The 23,063-nt window shown below is 40.1% G+C and overlaps 1 protein-coding gene across 1 annotated transcript; it reads right to left on the bottom strand.

Moving 5' to 3' along the window:
• Nucleotides 1-905: 905 nt before the first annotated feature.
• Nucleotides 906-22,852, bottom strand: ppm1ba (protein phosphatase, Mg2+/Mn2+ dependent, 1Ba). The gene is made up of 6 exons (XM_044372699.1): nucleotides 22,452-22,852; nucleotides 12,631-13,547; nucleotides 11,958-12,075; nucleotides 10,369-10,483; nucleotides 8,325-8,382; nucleotides 906-4,359 (listed from the first exon to the last, which is right to left on the bottom strand). Exons 2-6 carry the CDS (start codon nucleotides 13,516-13,518, stop codon nucleotides 4,330-4,332), a joined length of 1,209 nt encoding a protein of 402 aa, XP_044228634.1. The 5' UTR covers nucleotides 13,519-13,547; nucleotides 22,452-22,852; the 3' UTR covers nucleotides 906-4,329.
• Between the last annotated feature and the right edge of the window lie 211 nt (nucleotides 22,853-23,063).

Below are 23,063 nucleotides of genomic sequence, written 5' to 3'. Positions count from 1 at the left end.
AAGTATCCCACTCATTGTGCAGAATTTACCTCTTTAATGTGTTACATTGTATATAGGTTTACTATTACTTATGGATTCATGTATATTATACTTGCAATGCATCATATTTTTTAAGTTTATTATGTGTTGGTATGAAAAATCTTCATGAAAGTTACTAATTGTCAGAGTAAAAAGTACAGCATTTCCTTCTGCAATGTAGTGCAGCATAACTAGAAAATTGTCATAAAATGAAGATAATCAAGTACAGTCACCTCCAGACTGTACTTAAATAGTTCTGTCTTGACCAAAAGAAGTTTGTCCACCACTGGCAATGACACATTACTGTACATCTACTCCACTTGCTCTGCACTGTAACAATGTCTGAAACCTGCGGTCTAGTTAAGACATTTTTAGAGCCAAAATGTTAAATATACTTGTGCAAATAAAACACCAGAGAATACACAGATTGATATATTACTCTGTTGTGTGGAACAAACTAACTAGAGCAATGAAGCAGGCATCTCCTGGGCCGGAAGGGGCACCACATCACATTATGTTGCACCTCATAAGTGCAATTGGTGAACTTTTGAGTAACATTTTTAACACAGGACCTGCTGTTATCAGTCAAAATCTGACCAAAGTGGCAGAGTATATGTGTCAAAGTTGGGATATTTACTCAAACAACTTGCTGTCTCAATTACTTATTGGTGAAACTTTCCTTTCTGAGCTACACAGTGACTTTATCTTGTGTTTTTGTTTGCTTTGGCGCAGAATGTGTTGCTGAACATTTAGCACAGAGAACAAACTGTCTTAGGATAACACCAATAAAATTTATAAGCTTTCTGTTTGTGTTGTACTGAATAGTGCATGCTTACAAAAAGACACATTTCAAAATGTCACAGTCACAAAAAAAAAAAGCATAGCAGTTTAAACTTAAATCCATCTTTTATTGACGTTTATGTTCACTGTATGGTCTGTAACATCACAATATCATACTGGGAAAATAGTACAGGAAGAAGGGAAAGGGATGGTGGAAATCCTGGGTGTCTCCTCAACCTCACTGTGACCCCCCCCCCCACCGGACCTTCCCTCGGTCCTTTCAGAAGGTCATGTGTGAAGGTGAGTCGGCTAAAAGTCATACATCGCTCTCAAATGCACACCATCTTATCATAATCTCATTCTGTCATCAAAATACAGCACTTTTAGAATATCTTCGAAGCATTGGAATAAATAAAAACAAATGTGGAATTTATCATGGCCAGTAATACAAGAGAGACATCAGATGGAGGTGGCAAAGAGTACTAGGGTGCGTTATCATCCCCCCAAAAAAAAAATCAGAATAAACATCAAGTTTTTCATGTCTGTCTCTTGCTGCGTAGCTATGGTCACATCAACCCGTTCAACCTGGAATATGTAACAGGTTCAGGAGACAAATCCGCTTTGTAAAATTCTCTTTTATATTTCCTGAAATCAAAGCAACACGTCACAGGCAAATCATTCAGGAACAAACCTTAGAAAAAACCTTTAGAAAAACTATTTCAAAAAAGCCAAGAGAGCTTTTTTTTGTCATTAAATGACTAATGAGAGAGAATGTGATGCTGCAGTGCTGCTTGTATTCAGTCCATGCAGTGGAATCAGTGTGAATAATGATGAATTACATTCAGAAAAATAAATGTTTCTCCCTCCTTCCCTCCCTCAGTTCCTCTCCTAGCCCAGTGTCTGATATAGCTTAAACATTAACCTAAACTGGGAGCTGTGTTCAGTGTGGTAAAACCTTCGACAATGTTAAAAAAAAGTCAGGAAATATTAGTTAATGTAGGAGTACACATGGGGATGATTTTATTTCAGAAGCAATATCAAATGAGATGCAGCGTAAAAAACATTAACCTTTGTCTGTTTTGGGGTTAAAAAATATCTTAAAACAACAACTAGCAATTAAAAGTTACTGAAAGAAAAATAATATCCCAGTATGTGTTCTACTTTTTTTTTTTTTTTTTTAAATCATCACCTTCCCTCTCTAACATTGTGTTCCACCACACTGAGCACGCTCATATTATCCCCACCCACCCAGTACATCTCCCACTCACACACAAAATACACTCCTCCCTCAATCACATAACATGCACAACTATAGAGACCCCCACCCCTCCCCGCTCCCTCCACCACAAACAAAGAAAAAATAAAAAATAAAAATCAAATCATCCCATTAAAACAATGCAACTGCAAAAAGAACTACACATTCAAGTACCTATTTGTCATATGGCACCAAGAGCTGGTGTACCACAAGAACATTAACCAGCCAGCAAACTCTTGTTAGGCCTATTCTCTTTCAATACTGCCACCTCAGAAAGCACAATGACAATGCCGTTTAATGATTGAAAAAAAAAAAAAGTGTATATTACAGATTTGTATATACTTGTAGCCGATTTTAAATGCATCTATGGAAAAGAATACACATGTGAAGAATGTGCATCCACTAGGTCTATGCATGTATGCGTTTTAAAAAGACTGAGAAGAAGAGGCTTTGTCTGACAAATTTGTCTCCGAAGTTTCAATCTTTTTTTCTTTTTTTTTTAGTGCTTGGGTTGACAGAAATGAAATTAACTCCTGGTCAATGCAAGGAGTGGAACCAGGACTTTTCCCAGCAACCTTTCTGTGCCTTTGAGGCAAAGTTTATGAAGGTAGCTGTGGAAAAAATTTTAAAAAAGGACAATCCTCTGTCCTACAGTGTCCCTCCTTTACTTCATACAGTGAAACACCAAAAAAAACTTACTTCTCTCTCCCAATCTGCTGTACAAGGTATGCTGTTGTTTTCTTACCCATCTGTAATCGGACCACAGCCACAGTACTCTGAATAGCAGTACATATGAAAAAACAATACAAAAGAAATTTAAAAAAAAAAAAAAAAAAAAGGTAAATGATGGAATTTTTTTTCAATCAAAACATTTGTTTCTTTACACAGGATATTCGAGAGATAGAAAAGGCAAGAGCAGGATTGTGTGTGTGTGCATGTGTTGAGGAGAGTCGGGGGGGAAGGAGGAGGTCAGGTTGGAATCCCTTTACCCCAAACCCCGTCTTTGGAACGCTGCTGTGTGGGGACAGTGTGTGTGTGTGCAACCTTGTCTTCTGGTTTTTTTTTTTTTTATTATGTCCACACACACACACACAAACATACACATATGCATGTGTGCGCACATATGCACACACACACACACACATTAGGCCACAACGAATACCATGGCTGGGAATTAAGATGAAAGAAACAAATCAAAATATATATCTATATGTATATATATATATATATATATATTTATTTATATGAATTTAATATATAATTTCTATCTTTCTATCTCTTAAACAACAGCAGGCTAAAAAGCTTATGATTCTGGCAACATCTGCCAATGCAAATGACAGCCAAGTCTGTTCTGTCATATGAAGAGACAGAGAAAGCGAAAAGAGAGAGAGAGAGAGAGAGACAGAGAGGAAGAGTGATAAATCAACTGTTTGATTACATCCTTGAAGAGACGAGAGGAGAAAATGTGAGCAGGGACGAGCAGGAAGAGTCATCACAATTGAGTTTAAATGTCCATGTAATGCCTTGTCTGCCACCAGCCCATGTCTTACTCTAGTTGGGACACAGTATGGGGGGGAGCCAAACTGGAATTTCAGTAATCTCATGATCATGTTCTCCTGAAGGTCTTGGAATATGAAGAACTTGGGAATTATAAATCTAGGATGAGGCTTTCTCCAGCAAGGGAAGTTGAAGTGTTGGGGGGCCCCCGTTTGAATACCAGTAATGCCCAGAACCCTAAGCTTGCTTGAGCTCAAAGCTTCAGTCCAATCAGTGTCTTCTAAATGTCCATGAGGTTGGTTTGGTAATGGCTGGCTGGCTGACTGGTGTTGCAACGTCCTCCCTTCCCTCTTGGTTCCGAGCATGGCACCAAAGAACCTCAAAGCATCCAGAACAGGGTCTCAGTCAGTCCACGACAAAAACACCCACCGCAAAGAAAGCAAGAAAACGAGGGGCAGGAAAAACTGTGCTTGTTTGCCTCTCTTCAGGTGTATATACTGTATATGCAGCTCTGCTTTCAAGACCATTAATGCTGTTGTTCTTATTTTCCCCCATTTTTGTTCTATAAAAAGAACCGATATAATCCCAATCTTCCACTTTGTGTTTTTAAAACCAGGATTTTCTTCTTTCGTTGATCTCTCAGTGTGGGAAAAAATAAAAATAACTCAGAGGAAATTAAAAAGGTGACTATGGATGTGATCTTGTGTGGAAAAAGTGGTCCTGTGTTTTGTTTTTTTGTTTTGTTTTGTTTTTTTGGATCAGGCAGTTGTGCTGGACAGCTACCAGTGGTACTCCAACTCAGCTCCACTCTGCAAGAGGAAAGCCACCGCCAGAGGGGGAAGAGAGAAATGAGAAAAAAAAAGGAGGAAGAAGAGGTAGTAGAATAAGACAAAAATAGAACGAGGGAGAGGGGGAAGACGGGATAAGAGAAAAAGAAAGAAAAGTGGGAAAGCAGAGTGAGAGGGAGAGAAAAAGAGGGCCGAAAGTTACCAAAATGTAGAAACAATCTTTTCACAGTCATTTTCTATGATTTTTTTTTTCCCCCAACCTGGACTTCAAGGTCAGGTTTTCCTAGGATCAACACACACACACAAAAAAAAAACACATTATAGTTAAAAAGCAGTTACAATAGCAGTGTAAGCCATGGCACACTTTCATCCTCAGTGTGTAGGTTCTGTCTGCAACAATATGCCAACAAAACAACTCCAAGACCTTTCATCTTATTGCAGGGAGTTAACACAGAGATTGCTATTATATGCTTGCGTGCAGTTGTGGAAAAAAGACCGAGTGAGACAGCGATGCATGCGTGTAGGGCCAGTGCATGCGTGTTTGTGTGCGTGAGAGAGGGACGGACAGGAACCGGAAAGAACCATTCATCCTCACCAAACCTCGACAGCCGTGTCCGCACACACACACGCACACACACGTCCATACACACGCCTTAAAAACTCTAAATGGAGCTCGACATGCTAGAGAGTAGTAGATCAGAGCAGGGAGTAGAGACTGATGAAGGAGTGACAGGGGAATAGGTCGCCACTTATAAACATGCCTGTAAGACTGTGTGTGTGTGTGTGTGTGTGTGTGTGGTTGTATGTATGTGTGTAGGTGAGGGGTGGGAAGAAGGGCGGGGGGGGGGAGGGGTGTAACAGTTATATATGTGATCACTTACCAAATGAAACAGGAGGGCTGCGTTAATCAGAGGGTGAACACACAGTTAGACAAATCTATACATCCCTTATCAATGTGTGTGTGAGTGTGTGCAGGTGTGTACTTTACCACACACCCTTTGCTAACAGAATTTTGAGCTGTGACAAGTTAAATCATTCTACTGTTTGTGCTATGACTAAAATATAGTTTCTTATATTAAAAAAAAAAAAGAGAAAACACTTGGTGCACCTGATTTTTGTTTGCATTTTTCTTCCCTAAGCTCGATTTAATATAAAGGTTGAAGCCTCTGGGGACATTAAAGTTAAAGATGCCATCTGTAAAATGTTATTTTCAACATATGATCATAATATATCAGAGGTTTGTTGTCTCTTAACTCCCCACAACCTACTCCAGTGTGCTTTGCACGTAGATTAATTTCAATAATATCTAAGTGAACATTGGTGCAGCATTAGCTACGTAAGGTGATGATTTTTGTCAATGCAATACAGACACGTTGTCACTAATAATGTTATGTTGCCGATATTTTACATTTAATGGTACTTATTGTATCATGCTCATGCTTTGACTTTCTCAAGCAATGAATTGCATACTGTAGATAACACTTTAAGTATGAGTCATGCTAACTTCCCTTTTTACTGCTTGCTCAAGCAGTGTAGCAACACCTCACCTAAGTCAGTTTGCATTCGGTGCAGACGTTAGTGTTTGACAGCAAAAAAGGTACTAAAGTTGAGAAGCTAAATTAGCCAGTAACGACTGTAACAGTTACTCAACAAGTAGTAAGCTTGAAATTTCTAATCCTAAAAAATTTTTCTACACAACACTGACAGTTGTGGATGAGAGAACGTGTTTACCGTGGTTGTAGTTTCTCAAGACCAAAATTTTACTGGTGGCATCTTTAACTGAACAAAGTCTGTTTAAAAAAAATGAGCAAGTGCTGTTAACTGCTATCATATTACGTCACTTAAAGTCCTCAATTCAAAAATTAAAAAAAAAAATCTATAAATCTTAACAAATATTGACATTAAATGTGCTTTCAGATAGTGAGCGACATCACTGTTCTGTATACTGAGTGGGTGGCAACAGGACCGCAACTCCGCTGCCAAGCCAACCGACTGCCATCAATCATGCAAACAACCAGCACCTATCTCTGCAGGTTGATGTTATCAACCTACTCTAATCTCATCACGTAGCCAAATAGAGTGGCTTGTAGCTTAAAATAGAGGGAGAGTTTGGCAACATGACATGATAAATATAGCATGTTTGGTACAGACTGGATAACCAAACTTTGAGGGAGATGTTGCTCTAAGATTTGCTGATATGTTTGTTCACTGCTGGTGAAGAGGTTTATAATTCTGGAGACTGTAAATATAAGCTACTGTATCATTCCCATCGCCGTGGTTGGTAACACGGCAGGCTGTGACGGCAAGTTTGAAAAGATGACAGCAGCGAACAGCCATGTGTGTTCTAAGAGCATTAACGACCCTCTTTCTCCTTGCCGCTGCCGCCAACCTCATTAACACAGCTGCTGTCATATTTACATTGAAAACAATAGAGGCGGCAGTGACGGTGACTGTCCGCTCACTGTCTGAAAGTAACTTAAGTCTTACAAGTTGGTGCTTTCGTTATAAAAAAAACTCTTTTAGCAGAGAGATAGATAATATTCTTCTTGTTGCGTCTATGTGTTGGTGTTTGTGTGTTTAAGGAAAAAAAATCACAGTAACTCTCAGCCCTTGAAGACAAACCAAGACAACACTAGCTCACCTCCAGCATGAGCTACTAAACAAGAGACGTCACACACACTCACACACACACACACACACATTCCTTGTAGGAGTCAGGCCCCAGCAGACACATACTGTATGCACACAGACACACAAGGACACACCAGACGCAACAGCCTTTAAACAAGTGGACAGACCTTTATAAAAGAAACTGCAATGCTAGCAATGCTTAAACTGACAGAGTGGCATCTCAGCGTGCCGTTCCCTCACAGACACATCTGATTCATCCGATCCAACACATACACATAAACACACACACTTATGTATCACCCATCCACTGCAAAGACAGAAAGTAACAGGACCACAAAAGACCACAGAAGGCCTGTGTTCAAGCCATTAAGTCAGAGACGGCATGTTTTTAACAGAGCTTGGTGGTGAATCGTGTTTTGCAGAACTCAAGCGGGCAAGATCACATTCTTAAGCCCAACTTGCTGGAATAGGATGCCAACACTTTTTCTGGATAGACTCTGTAGTACCGTGCATTTTGGCCTACGTTCACATCAACTAAATAAAGAACTAGACCTTTATTTAAGATATTCAGTGTGTGTGGGGGATGTAAGGGTGCGTGTCCAAACTTGTGTTTCCCATATTTCTAACAACACAGTACAAAGCTCAAGGATGCAGAGCCGCATCGCACTTCGAGTAGGAGTCATCCTAAAAAAAGGGGAATTATATTGTTTGGAATTATACTGTGAATTACTGTGGTTTCTAATAAACACAGAAAGGGTTAACTTGAGTCCTCTGGGATAGATTTGTGTCAGGACAGAGAAAAACAGGGAGGAAAACAAACTGATGTACATGGAGTGCCCCACTTAGAGATATTTCAGCAAAGCCATTTGAGGAGAATGCTTTTACCTGCAGTCACTGGATTTGGCAAGAGAGGAAAAATGTTTTCAGCCCCACTAGTATGACTTTTTGACATGTCATGCCTGCATAAGGTCATGCGCCATGCACAGAAAAAAAAACAAAAAAAAAAAAACAGGTGTTTATCATAATGGGAGGGTGTGATGGGCTCAAAACAATCTCTGCATTCCTTCTCAATACTTCATCAGCAATGGTTCTGCTTTGAAACTAAAGACAATAAATTCACCATGAGCAGCATGGTCCACCAGATGGGATGAATCACACTAGAATAAAAGGATTTCAGAGACCACTGAAACCCATATGTGAAGGATAAACTTAATAAATAAGACAGCTGATGTCCCAGATGTGTCGTGTAGCCTCGAGACTTAAACAGACGATTTGTGTGAACATTTTTGTTAATGGTCAAAGAAAGACAAAGCTTATAGTTTATGAAGAGACTCATCAAATACACAGATACTCACCCCATCTTCTTCCCTGTATGGGTTCAGACGGTTGTATACTGCTTCAATAACACTGCGTCTGCAGAAGAACAACACGGATGCAAAAAAATCAATCAATACCAACCATCCATCCAAAGTAACATAAGAGGGCGTGTGCTGAAAAACAAGGTACAGTGAGGTGAAGCTGTGAAAAATGAAAAATCCTCTTGCTGTGATTATAATAGATAGGTATGCCTGAGGACAACAAATATTCACATTTTGATCGAACAAAATCTCACTGTAAAATGTACATTTTTTACACCTCGCTAACTTGTTAGTCCACTTTGAAGGATGAAAAACTTTGGGTGATGCTGACCTCCTACTTCTTTAGTTTAAAGGTTTGGGAAGTAGGCTTATTTGGCATCTCCTCTAATGCTCACTAATTAACACATTTAACGACTTTCAAAACTGTCAGATCGCTGTACTGTTCACACTCCACAGCTTCCTGTCTTGTAATCAGGAATCATTGTGGTTTGCACGCGACATGACTGATCGGCGACAGATTACAAGATCTTTCACCAGGAGGAATTCCTGACGAGTCTGTCTGGTCTGCAAACTACATTTTTTCAGAGAACTGACGCAGGAAATGACATGATACCGTGCGCAAGACAGGATTTCTTTCTTCCAAAAATGGCAAAAATGGATGTCTGCAGGAAACCAGCAGCTCAAGTTGTTTGTGCGCTGATTTGAAGCAAAAGAATCTGCGAGTCACACATAGCAATTGAGCGCCTATTTGCGAGTACCAAGCATACGCCAATTTGCCTCTGATGTGGGGCTTTTGTCGGCGATGTCTAAAAAAATGTCAGCAAGTGGAAAAATCAGGGCTACAATCGTGTAGAGTGAACTCAGCATTATATCTCATTTGTTTAATTCATAAAGAAATTCAAGATTCAAGATGTAAAAATGTAACAATGCCAAGTTGTTTTTTTACAGGGAGTTGCGTGCTTTGACTATTTAGTGAAGCGCAGTGACTTCCTGCTGGTTGATTGTGATGACAAGACTGCAGGAAGTCTTCTCATCTTAAGGCTGATTTATGGTAGGTTGCTTGACGCTTTTGATAAGTGTCACTTAACAGAAATGACGTATTTTCAACAGAAAAAAGTGTCACTCGACATTTTCCTTTCATGTTGCGCATCTGGAGAATTTTGTTATGTCACGGACACCATAATATTAACTCGCGCAATGTGATTGGGTAGTTTTACTAATGTCACCATGGAGATTGTAGTTTTCACTCAACTTCCTTACTGATATTTTGGTCTGTAACTTTAGATAACTTGTAATGTCCTTGTTTAATTAGTACTGGTGGGGATGATATAATGCTTATGTAACTAAACAAGCCAGCTGGAGAATAGGGTCTGGTTACCATGGAGACGACTGAAACGTTTTGCCAAAGCATAAATTGAAAACGTTGCGCGACTCTTTAATTTCTGTTGAGTAACACTTCTCAGTGTCGAGCGACCCACCATAAATCAGCCTTTACTCTTGGCAAGAAAAATAATTAGCCTATTTCACAAACGTCGAACTATTCATTTACATAAGAATTTAATCACGAATTTTGGATTTTTATAAAAAATATGACTTTGTTATTGCCATAATGAACCAGAGTTTAACAAGTAAGTTTTAAAGCAACAGTCAGATATAACACCTCACTATTCCATCATAATCTTGCCTTTGCGTAGCACAGCCCCAACAATTACGCAATAGTGTAAAAATTAGCGCACTCCAAGAAAATGTATGGGGTGAGACAGTGAAATAGGGAGGTTTAATAGTGGAAAAATGCATTTGGCAATAAGCACACTGTAGATAACCAGAAAAATTTTGTTTTTGTTTTTTTATTATTGAAAATTTAATGCAGATTCCGTTCTGGCCAGTTGGTGGTATTTTGAAGTCACAGGGTCAAATTAGGTTTTGTCAATGTTCCTCGCACTTTTTATATTTTCATACCAGATGTTTATCATCAGAGTATAATGTAAAACTCCTGTGATGAGATAACGCCAAGTATCCCTTTGAGGGCGTTGGTCCTTACTTGCTGGCGAGGCCTCCCCCTGGTGGCAGCGTGGGCATGCCGCTGTCGGTGGACAAGTTCCTCATCACTGTAACAAGGTCTGGAAACCCGTCCTCCCCTGGCCGAGACAGCATCTCTACAATAACACCAGACATGTTGTTACACAAGTCAGTATTAACCACTGGTGACAGCCAAGAACAGCTGGGGGAAGATAGGAGAGGGAGAGGCGAACAGAACAGAGGAGAGAAGACCAAAAATGTGACAAATGAGGAGAAAGGATGTGAAGATGGAAACAGTACAAGTGGACGTGCAGAAATGAGTATGTGTGTGTGTGTGTGTGTGTGTGTGTGTGTGTGTGTGTGTGTGTGTGTGTGTGTGTGTGAGACAGAGCGAGGGAGAGAGATGGTGACAGAAAAAGGCCTGCAACTGAGTTGAGAGTGGCTTGTGGCCAGTTCAATGTTCAGCCAAAGCATTCCTCTCCCTTTCTCTTCTTCTCTCTTTTGATTCCCTCCTTCTTTCTATCTACCAGTATTAGATGGTCCCAGAAGCCAAATGTTTACTCTGCTTCAACCAAACAAGTAACTGTACATTTCCCTAAAATTTAAAATGATTTCAACCCATTCTGGGCAGCCAATCAATCCATTCAGCAAACATTTATTTGCAGTATTTTTGTTTCTCTGAAACAGCCAAGCAGCCTTGGTTGTACACTCACTAATGGCAACCAGGGAAGAGAGCTGACATAACCGACAAAGACTAGAAAAACTTTACTGTGTTCACCAAAGGGTCTCATGCATCCTGAGAAAACAAATGGGATGAAACAAGTAGCAAAAGAACAGAAAGAAAGAAAGAAAGAAAGACAGGAGGGGAACAGGGAAGCCATCCAGAGAAGACATGGAATGTTTGAACGAGGGAGAGAAAGATGCATGTAGGGAGGGGAAAGGGAGGAGAGGAGCAAACAGGGAATAAAGCGAGGAGATGCTTGCTGAAATGGAAAAGGAGGTCATGATGGTGTCATTCTTCTGCTGTGAGCCGGATCTAACTTGGCTGGAGGTTAGACAATAGAGAGTGGCAGGGTCAGTCGGTGGAGGAAACATAGACAGATATGATACATGATTTCAGGAGAGGAGAAACTGTGTCTCTGCAGGAGTTTAGAAAATGACTTTTCACTATTGGACAACCACACCTTTTTTTTTGAAACACCAGTGTGGATGGTTCTCAGTGTGGTTTAAGATCCTAAAGTTGTTTGTTTAGATTATAAATTGAATAGTGTGTGTAAGGGTTAGGGTTAGGGTTAGGGCAACAGAATGTACAGTAATGAGTGTTTAAAGTAAATTTCTCATAGCTTACCATATAACATTAACTGAAATTTTCAAGAAACTATTTATATTCTTCCTAAAATCTGAATTTAGGGACAAGCAACATTACTGTTTATCACATGCAAAAAATGTATCATTAATAATTAATAATTAAGGAAACTTTGATCGTACACAGAGAGCTGTTTTCAGGAGAAACCAAACCAAGATTGCAAAAATGAATAACATTTTTAATATTCAACAATCAATGTGATTATGTTTGCACATGAAAAGTTATTGTCCTGCATCCATTCTCACCTTCCACTCGAGACTCCAGGTATTTGTTGAGCTCAGCGTCTTTCCTCACAGCTTCCTCTGACACTTTGGGCGCGTTGGGCAAACACACTAACACAACACTCATGTTATCCCGACTCCCCTACGATGGATGGGAGGAAAGAAGGATGAAGAAAGAGCAGGTAAGAGGAGTTACTGTGTAGTGTTAAGTAATGGAATAGTCTACACTTGAGTAGGCCACGAGGGAGTGTTGATACTGACTGATTTCACTATTGGAACACTCATAATTTTAATTTTATATATTATCTTTCCATGTGAAACTTGTCACTGCTATAGATTTTGATAAAATATAGATTTTGGATCACTTTAATCATATTTGATCCAAATATAGGGGATCTTTAGTCATATTTAGTCATATTTAGTCAATGAAGCTGTAACAACTAGTTCAGCTGACCAAATACAACTCTTTTGAACTTTATGCATGCTTAACATTCACACAATGGCTTTCTTGATGACATAATTTAACAAGTCAGTTGGAGCAAAACAGGAGGGCTAGATTCTTGGAGGGCTAGATTCTGTCACATTCCACACATTTGATGTCTATAAATCATTACCAGTTAAGAAAATTGAAAACGAGGCCTATCACACTCAGCAAAAACACACTTAAAGTCATGCTGAACCACAAATTTGTACCCACCTTGTGCAGGCAGGTGTCCACTACTTCATTGCAGACTCTTTCCAGGTCATCAGACACCTCCAGCCTTGATTTCACAAACTCGCACAGCTCCTCATTGGACATGACATCCCAGATACCATCACATGCCAGGATCACAAACTGATCCTGCTCAGGGGCCCGAACCATCTCAAACACTTCTGGTTCAGGGCTAACCAGCTGCTCAGTGGGGCCTTTGCCATCGACACACTTATAATCGTAGTCCCCCAAGGCCCGCGATACAGCCAGTGACCCGTTCACCCTCTGGATCATCACTGAGCCGCCAGCGTTATGGATGCGCTCTCTCTCACGTGGGTTGCAAGGCTTGTGGTCAAGTGTGGAGAAGCACACGTGTGAATTTCGGTACAGAACGGCTCGAGAATCCCCACAGTTAATGAAAAAGAAATGATCGGGTGACAGGAGGATTCCCACTGCTGTGGATCCACTGCGATCCATGCCATTTCGCAGGTCAGAGAAGCTGCGCATGTGTTCATCGATCCTCAGGAAGCCTGTCCGGATCCCGGCTTTCACAGCCTCCACCGGAGGAGGAATCTGTGCTGGGGTGTCACTGGCCGTGCTGTCTGAACCAGCCTGGGAGCCTTGCATCCCTCCGGCCCCTAAGCTAGCACCGATTATGTGTTCAAGAAGATGCTTAGAGCAGTAGTTGGCAACCCTAGAGCCGGCGTGACCATCATAGACAGCAAAAAAGGACCAGTCAGTCATACCAGGAGCAGGAAGTCCCAACACAGCTGTGTGAGCATCCTCCATCTCCACCCGCCAGCCCTGCATGGAGCTCAGCCCATAGCGGAGGCCTTTCCCCTCACCGTGTGAGTTATGTTTCTCTGTCTTGGGCTTGTCCAGGAACGCACCCATGGCTCTGCCCTAGAGAGACCCACTGCTACCTGTGAAAGACAAAAGAAAGAGAGACAGGAGAAAAGAAAAGAAAACCAGACAGTGAAATTGAATTGAAAGGCAGGCTCTATGTTGATACAACACCAGAATTCTGATTTTCCTAACACATAGCCTAAACACTATATACTTATCAATGTTGTTTTGGCAGTTAGTTAAGAAACTACTACTTCAAGTAAAGCAAAAAAAAAGCTACATTTCTGCCAAAGTTTGTATTACTTTATCTTTGTTGCTTTCAAGATGTTCCTAAAACTCATCATTGTCCACAATTTGTTTGCAGGTGTGACTAGGTTTCCTATTTCTATTGGATATCGCATTGTGGTGATGATTGGCCTTTCTCACAGTGGACATTAAGACACAGGTGAAACTAATCATGACTTCATTCCATTTACAGTAGATGTACCAGTGCCAGCGCCCTGGTATTGTGCATGTTGGCTCAACTACATGGCTTACTGGCACACCTAAATTCAAAGTTAACTCCAGACTTTCCAGTCCTACTATGAGTGTCTTCACCTGAAAAAGGCTCATGTTGTAACAAATAACCAATTATAGCAACCATTATATTGTAAGGAGCGGCAAGAGATAAAATTACATGGAATGGAAGTACTGGTCCTCAAATAGAAAAGAGGATGTTAGAGAGGAAAGGTTAAATGATTCAGAAAATTAAAATATAAACGAAAAAAAAAAGTTAAAAAAAAAAACCAGAGTGACCTATATAGAGGCAGTTACAAGTAATAATAATAATAATAATAATAATAATAATAATAATAATAATAATAATAATAATAATAATAATAGCAGTATATGCAAACAAAGTCCCCAACATCACTAAATGAAGACATAATGCCCTGTCTGCAGCCATCTGAACCCTGGTCAGTTCTGCTTTCTCAAAAGTTTAGCCTTTTAACGTTTACAATTCTTTCAACTCTCAGCATATATGTTCATGTTGCTGTGTGGGTTAAAAGGCTCGCTCTTCCAATCGGAAAGGTTTTCACAATTCAGTGGGTGAACATTAAAACACCAAGAAAAATATAAAACATTTGTTTTTTTTCTCAAACATCCATCAGACGGCGGGGCGGCTAAGGGGGGCGTGTCCCGCGGGTTGTCATCCCCCTGCCCGACTCTACTCCACAGACTCTGGCTCCAAATGATGTCACACAAGCAAGATGGCGGCTACCACAAACAAGATATTTTGGCTTCACTTTTGCATAAAAAAGGTTGGAAGTGGAGACGTATCGTCCATGTTTATACAGTCTACGGCTTCCACTCACCATGGTCGTGGTTATGCCTTCTCAGCCAACTAAAACAGATTACAGATCTCAGCTGAATCTCAGAGTCTGAAAATGTGACGCCTGCAAACTGTCTCACAGAGATTTTAAGAGACTTGGACTGCTGGAGCTTTTAAGCATGTGTGTGTTTCTTACTGTTTACTTGACAGACCTGAAGTTATAATTCAACCAAACGGTGATCATTACTCTTCATATCCAAAAATAGCTCAGCCACTTTGGTTTATGCATAAAGAGACTGAGGAACAGGCTTAAAAGCTTCTTTGGCGTGCCAGAACTGGCTGCTAAGAGCATTAACAAACTCCACGGAGTGATGGAGAGGATGTGTTATCTGTCTATAACTGCACCTGCATTAGCTAAATGAACGGCAGCATCAAGCCGTTTGATAGAAGGGAGAAATGCGGTATCCGGCCTAGGTTAATTGGTTACGTAATGTGAAAACATCAAGTTATACAGTCTTATTGATTGTCACACTACTTAATGGCCTCTCAGCCAAGGAAATAGCACTCTGGACTTGTTTCTGAAATTATCTATAAACGCAACTTATAAATAAGTTGTAGGCATACTCAAGGTTCCGGTCACTTAATGTACAAATGGTTAAGGCTGAGGTTAAAAATTTTAAATATGGCTTTATATTCATAATCAAAAATCAAAGAGTAACTTAATATCAGGCTGTAAAGCAGGATTTCACTGCCCTCTCTAGTTTAAGGTTTCAAGCCCCTGATGCTGGGTGTGGTCAAAATTAAATTCAGGCTGCCAGACAGAGCAGCTTTGACCGCAACTTGCATTTCAACTTTTGCGTGTAAGTACATTAGTGTGCATTGGTCTGTGAGCACTGTAAAAATCACTTGTGAGTAGTTCTGTGGCTTAACGGATCCCGTGTGAAACTGTGAGAGGTCTGAGGCTTTTCCTGTTGTGCTACTGATGTGCTGCTTTTGCTACATAGCTTGTGTGGACAAAGTTCAAGACTCAAGTCACAAATTTATGACTTCACACCTGATTTTATGACATGACTTGGGGAAAGAGGACTTGAAAGTACTTCAAAAAGTACTAAAAAGTTGATCATTGAATGTACATTTTATGTTAGCTACCAATATTACATGTATGAAACACAAAGCTTTTACTTTCAGTAGCTAATGGTTTTAGCTGGCTTGAATTAATGTGTATGCACACAAACAAAGCCAACAACAACAGATAAGCCAGCAAAGTTGTTTATCGAGAACATATTCAAGGTCTGCAGCTCAGTAAGAGACAGAAAAGATACAGCATATAGGCCTAACTTTATTATATAACAGGCTAAAAACTACACATGCAAGACTTTTTACTTGCTGGTTAGCTACACTTATGTTACACATCTTTTTATCATTATGAAGCTACTGCAGACTGTTTTGTCAAATTAAAAACAGGAGACTTGAACTGGAAGTTGCTTCAGGTTGATTCAGTTAAAGGTGTCAAACACAAATACTTCACCCAAAATAACACGCTTAACAGTCTGTTTAGGTGGGAACCAAAACAACTTACTTAATAACATACAGTGTCAATTAGAAAATCTATCCAAATATTATCCTCTAAACACAGAGGTCAGGGCAACAGATCATACCCTAGGCTAAATCATTAAATCGTTTTTGTTTACTCCTAGGAAAGAGTGGATGATCAGTACTTCTAGGAAAGAGCGGATGATCAGTACTTCTAGGAAAGAGTGGATGATCAGTACCTAAGTGGCTTATGTGATGTCCACTCTCTGAATTCATTACACTGAGATAGAGCAGGTGCGTTATTTTGCATATCTGCAGCGACACACAAACAGGCACACTTGTCCACTGATCACATATCAAAGGCCTGGGAAGCCTTCTGGTCCAAACCTCTTGAATTATCACCTTGACAACAAATGCATTCACACACACACACACACACATTCAACTTCTTATTGAGCATCAAAGCCATGTGCAAAATCACCGAACCAAATCACTTGCTCTTTCACTTGCTTTTGTGCAGCAATGGCATATACACATAAAGCAAGGATATCACTGTCATTTTAACGCCCATAATATCACGTACGCAACTGTAACCACAACCTCAAGACACAGCTACAACAATTTGAACCATAACCTGTTACTCTTACACAAAGCAGCATACATGCAGCATACAACAGCCAGCATACATAACCTAAGGCTCAGTTCATACCAAAGATTCACAACGAGACAAAACCGTTTTAGGATAGATAGATTAGGGAACAGTTGCAGCGGTGTGAAGTGGCCCGTCTCAGCTCGACTGAAGCCGGCTGATGGCGTCGCCTGCGTCTCAGCTTGTCAAGTCGTCAGTGGCTGGTTTTAGAGAGGAAGGCACGTCACTTGTTTCAACAGCCAAACAGCTCGTAACGAAGTCGGCTGGTCAAGTCAGCAAACTGTCAGCTGATCGAAATGGCAGAAGTTTGGATGTTTTTTTTTCATGTTTTCACCATTTCATCAATACTAGAAATGCAATTATAGCAAGTGACTCACTATCACTATCCTCATTCATATTTTAAGACGCTATAAATTATATCCAGCTACAAAACAAAGCCTGAAAAGTCGTCAGTTAGAATAGAAGTACAGAGAGTCGTTGCTATGGAGACGATACACCATTTCCTCTAGTCACATTGGTGTAAACTGGCAGGTTTTGCAGACCGGCGCTTTACAAGTAGCTGCAAGTTTCAACTTGTCTCATTGTGAATCTCTGGTGTGAACTGGGCTTAGAGTGATGTAAGCGCTGAGAACTCTGAGGAGTGATGTCACCCAGAGTCTGATGTCTCCATGGCTACGCAGCTTGGAGTGGTAGCTGAGTGGTTGCCATAGAAACAGAAGCAGTAAATGCTTGCAGTAGCAGCGTGCGACAAGAACTGCACAGCCATGCCACAGTGCTGTATGTGTTACAATTGTGAGGCCGTCGACGGAGTGCACGTGGATTTCAGAGTTCGCTCTCAGCAAAAAGTTGTAAAACTGACCTCACTCTTATTTTCTCATGCCGCACAACTGTCTCTCTCACGTCTTTCACGGCACACATGGCAAGATGAAGTGATGAAGTGAAAGGCTGATGCTGTTTGTGTCAAAGTTGAAAACAGGCTGACAGACAAGGGCCCAGAACACCCACAGGTCTCAGACTTCAGATAAGCAGGGTAGTTTTAACAAGCTAACTCGATTTATCAGTCAGCTGCTGATGGGATCCATGCAGGGCCAGATTAAGCCGGTCAAACACAGACCACAGACTATGCACAGCAGTGAACTTCCACCAACATAATAGCTCTCTCTCCCTTGACTATTGTTTGGTGACATGAAGAGTAAAGTATGTGATATGATAGCTTACATCTACATTTCAGATGACAGCATCACCGTACAGTTGTATTTGGTAGAGAAAACAACAGATGACGGAAATGAACAACGGACTGTTTTTGTGCACAATAAATTAACACAATATGTCCAGAATACAATGACTCAACAAGATACCTTGTGAGCAGGCTAGTGAGAAACATAGCATTGTGGTGTGGTAGGGGGCTGGTAGAGCATTACAGATAGAGAAACTGCTGAGCAAAATTCTCAGTAATCACCGCATGAACGATTTGCATGTGGTTCCTAAAAGAAAATTTATAGAGACAGAAGGGGATATTGGCAGATAAAGGCCAGAAATGTTTTGTCTGTCACTATTTAATTAGCCTATCTCATGCTATTAGCCATTTAGTTGAAACCAGCCATCATTTAGCAGAAGCCCCACTGCTTCATTTTTAAAGTATAGTTGAAACAGTAGTCAAACTGGCAGGTTCATTTTGGGGTACAGTAGTGAGTACAGCTGATATGAAATGTGCCAGCACTGTGTCCTAAACAGTGAATTATTATACCCCATGTAGTGGACTATCACTTTTATCCTATGATGCAATGTGAAAAGTATTGTACAATTAATGGTCACTAACTCTAAAGCTAACTATCATCATGCAATGTGACAGAAGCCAGACTGCCGTATGAAAGGAATAACCAACGTAGTGTCTGATATTGCATTTTTTTTATCTCCGACACATTTTAAGTTCCTCTCTAGCAGCTCAGGTAGAAGTCCCCTTGGCCAGTGTCAACCTTCTTTAATCAGGGGAAAACACTTTTTATTCTGAAGTGCAGGGTTTTCCCATAATACTGTCTGTAATTCTCAGATTTATATCCTCAAACAATACATGGAAAGGTTTAACACAAAAACACACCCATGCAGGGTTCAGGACATAACACAGACATCTCAATTAAGAAAAAAAAAACAAAACAATGTAGTCCACTGACAATGAGGAACGCTTCCCCGCTACATTCAGTGTTTGATTCACACCCCATTCATAACATGGATGTATTCAGAAAAACTAGATACAGCGAGCCAGAATGGTACCCCTTTCATTCTTATGAAAGTTGCTCAATAAGCGTCCCGTGATCCTGCACAACCACTGCGCCAAAATCGCTTCATAGCCCAGAGCTGTTCCTGGGGGCTTGATTCATGACCCATGAGGCTGAAAACTTGCTTCAATGTGCTAAAAAACAAATTAGAAATATCGCTGCACTCTTAAGTCTATGTTTAATAGTGCAGCAATACAGCAGTATCTTTATTTGGGGGGTTTTGGGGTTTTTTTGGTATTTTTGTACGGGTTTTTTTTGTATTTTTGTCCATGTTTTGACTCACTTCCAAAGTACACTTTACATCTCTGGTTAAGAAAGCCAATACTGAGAACATGGGGTAAATTTTAAAATAATCAATTTCTACTAATGTGTTTATATTGCCCTTTAGCCAGGGAATCATCTTTCTGCTGATTAAATATCCATTAGCCATGTCCACATTTGAAAGAGTAAAAAACTCAAGGTATGTGGAACAGTTGGTGTAATGATAAAGACTGGAACTAAAATGGAATCAGTCGTTAACCCTAAATGAGGCTCTCTAACGTTTTTTTTACAAATTGAAGAGGTGGAACAAACAGGCCAGGGATATCTTAGATCCCCCCTCTTTGATGATTTGATGATGCATCATTGAAGTCGCATCAGAAGCAGTCAATTTCCCAGAACAAATGCTCTCTGAACAGACAGCTTCAGTCATCTTCAATGCAGTGGCGTCGGGACTGATGGGGCCGTTACTTGACCAGACTGGAGTCTATCAGACTATAGCTAGAAAGAGGAAGGAAGTAAATGGGTCAGGTTCTAGTGAACTGTGCGTGGGTTCTCGGCAACAAGAAGAGCATGTGTACTTATATGTGCTGACATTCTTTCAATTTCAACAGTAAGATGGGATAAAGAGAGAGGCAGAGGGATGAATGAAATGTTATTGCATGGGTTTACTATGTAATAACTCATTTAAAAGAAATATAATTTCTTGTCAGGTACACCATGTTTGCATGTTAACACAGACAAATAAATTCTATCCAGATGGTTCAGTGATTCTGCTTAAGTCTTGCCTACAATTACTGTATTTTACACTGATAGTCACATTTGAAGTGAAGATGCGTGCTTGTCTTAATCACAAATGTCCTTATTGTAAGAGAATGGTCAACACAATCTTAGTCAGACCATGGAAACTTGATTAATACTACGAAAGTTCAAGTTAACACCTTGGTCATGCATATTCCTGATTTGGAAAATCAGCATAAGCAGGGAGTGTTTACGCTGGTGTAACAGATTAATGTAGATCTGCATCTCCTACTTGTGTGTTGGGGTTCGTGTGTGTGTGTATGTATTCAGCATAGCTATGTAGGTGTGTGCGTGTCAAAACTTTTCCCAACTGACTAATATATAAGCTGTGTCAACTGAAACTCTCTGGTAAACAGTTTTTAAATGCATAAGATGTGATACTAATATGATTTAATGAGTGTATCTTGTTCTATGCCATATCCGTTCCATTCTGTGTAAATCCTGTCAACGTTTGAGACTGCTTACCACAGTTTTTAATTAAATTACATTTGGAGGGATTGCGCTACCGTTAGAGTGCTGAGTTAGTTGCCAAGCTAGCTTAACAACCCTGCTGTATTTGCGGTCTTTCCATGTTAATTTCATTTACTTCTTTCTGTCAGGGGAACCAGGCAAACACACACACACACACACACACACACACACACACACACACAACAAGCTGATGTTTTTGTTACATTTGTATATATTCTACCAGGTATGGAGATGTTTTTCTATGTTTAATTCATAATGGTCTGGCTATATGTGTTCTCTAGCTGGCGTGGTTGGACTTCATTGTTTCCAATAGCTACACAAGATTCTTTAACTGTAACTTGGCAAAAAAGAAACTTTTTCCAACTGACAAAGAAGGGTGCCAAGCAGACACACAACAAGCTGATGTTTCTGTTACATCTGTATATTTTCTACCAAGGGAGATCATGACTAAAGACCTGAGACCTAATGCTGCCTCTTAATTGAAAACATCAAGAACACAACGCAGATCACCATAGGCGAAACCCAGCCAGCTACTCTGGCTAATTCTAAAATACTGAAAATAAACCCAGTCTTTTTCTGTTCAGTCATATACACACAGTTCTTTTATCTCCCCCTTTTGTCACTTTCAAAATTTGCCAGTTAACACTGTATCTGAGCTTACATCTGCGTGTGAAGTGATTCAGTCAACAGACATGACCAAAAGTATATAGGTAAAAACCCTTTGAACATGCCCATAGGCTCGCAGTAGTCGTAAGCTATAACAGCATGGCTAGTGCTGGATTTCACATCAAGGTGCCAACACAAACATGCCAATGATGATGCTGCCATTTCTGGAACACACTGTTACACAAACATGCTGGCAGCCACACAGCCACACACACCAACAACCCAATAAAACTACCCACAACAAGGCAATAAAAGCATGTTACTTCTAGGAGTTGTGTTTCATGGGGACAGGATGGGAATACAAAATATAGAAGAGCCTTAGTTTTAGTATGTAGATTGAAGGTAAATAATGGAATATTACTTTCATATTTACATCATTGGGGTAATGGTTGGCATCAAAATATGTCCTCTTGTCCTTTTAGAGAAAATATATACTCACCTCCTCTGTGCACCTGTTGCAAATATTCATTTGGTGTAATAAAATACTCCACACATCCCAATCACTTTAAATGAGGGATATGTTCATACACACCATAATTAGCATAATAATCACTCTCATAAAATCAAAAACAGGGACGCCTTCAGTTACAATATGAAAGATGGGGGCATGTTACATCACAATGACATAAGCTACATGTTTTACCAAATGTTACGCATAAACAAAACAACTGCTATGCCACCCACTAGTTAAACCATTCAATTCAATCAATTATAGATTAATGTTACAGAATAATAAGCAAATTATAGGATAACAACAACAACTTCACAATCACTTCACAAAAAAAATGGGACCCCGGCATGATAACCACCTGCAGGACCAATAAATATCACCATCATCATCAATACCACGGTACATAAAATTATACTTTGATCGTTTTTATCCATAATTAACGTTAGCTCCGTGTCAGATGTCCCCAAACTGAAATCGAGGCCACTTTTATGTTGCTATCTAACTAGCTAACGTTATAACGTTAGTTGTCAAAAGCAATGTTAGTACGAACCAGACGTTACTTACTTTGTAGGAAAGGCAACTATCTCTATCAGTCCTCCTTCTTCTTCTTCTTGTGGCTTCAGCGGTAGGTATGTTTTAAGTACCCAGGCTTGTTGTGATAGGGTTCAGCTCTCGATAACGTTAACGTTAGCCACTTTCGTTTTTCGGCCCCTGCTTGTTAGCTAGCATTGATTAAGCTAGCCAGCATTTTCACACGATCAGTTCTCCTTTCAGCATGTCTCTGCATCGGAATAAGGCTTTGATATACATGTTTGGCACTGTGCGCCCAGGTAGCACTAAATAAATAATCGCTGACTGTCGGTTGATGAGGAAAAAACACTAGTTTCGGCGAGATATATCTATGATTTGTACACCTACCTCATTTCGGCTAAAGCTAAGTTAAATGTATGAGGCTGATGACGTTGTTTTTCAACCTCCAGTTTGGGGGAGAGGCTACCCTGTTGCTCTGTTCTCTGATTGGACAAACGCTGATTCGATTATGAGATATGATTGGTCAAATGATGAGTCAGTCAAATCTCTCTTCTGTCATACTGTAAACAGAAGAAATGAAGTTGTTTGACTGCTCTTATACTGTGTGTGTGTGTGTGTGTGTGTGTGTGTGTGTGTGTGTGTGTG

Source organism: Thunnus albacares, chromosome 14, assembly GCF_914725855.1.
Source record: "Thunnus albacares chromosome 14, fThuAlb1.1, whole genome shotgun sequence".
NCBI lineage: Eukaryota > Metazoa > Chordata > Actinopteri > Scombriformes > Scombridae > Thunnus > Thunnus albacares.
The sequence above is the reverse complement of the archived record's forward strand: the minus strand, read 5'-3'. Positions and strand labels throughout refer to the sequence as shown.

Coding starts and splice junctions, on each gene's coding strand:
- ppm1ba (XM_044372699.1), bottom strand. CDS start 13,518: ATGGGTGCGTTCCTGGACAAGCCCAAGACAGAGAAACATAACTCACAC. Junction 10,484..11,957: donor CCTGGAGTCTCGAGTGGAAG/GTGAGAATGGAT, acceptor GTGTTATTGTAG/AGATGCTGTCTCGGCCAGGG. Junction 8,383..10,368: donor GGGGGAGGCCTCGCCAGCAA/GTAAGGACCAAC, acceptor GTTCTTCTGCAG/ACGCAGTGTTATTGAAGCAG.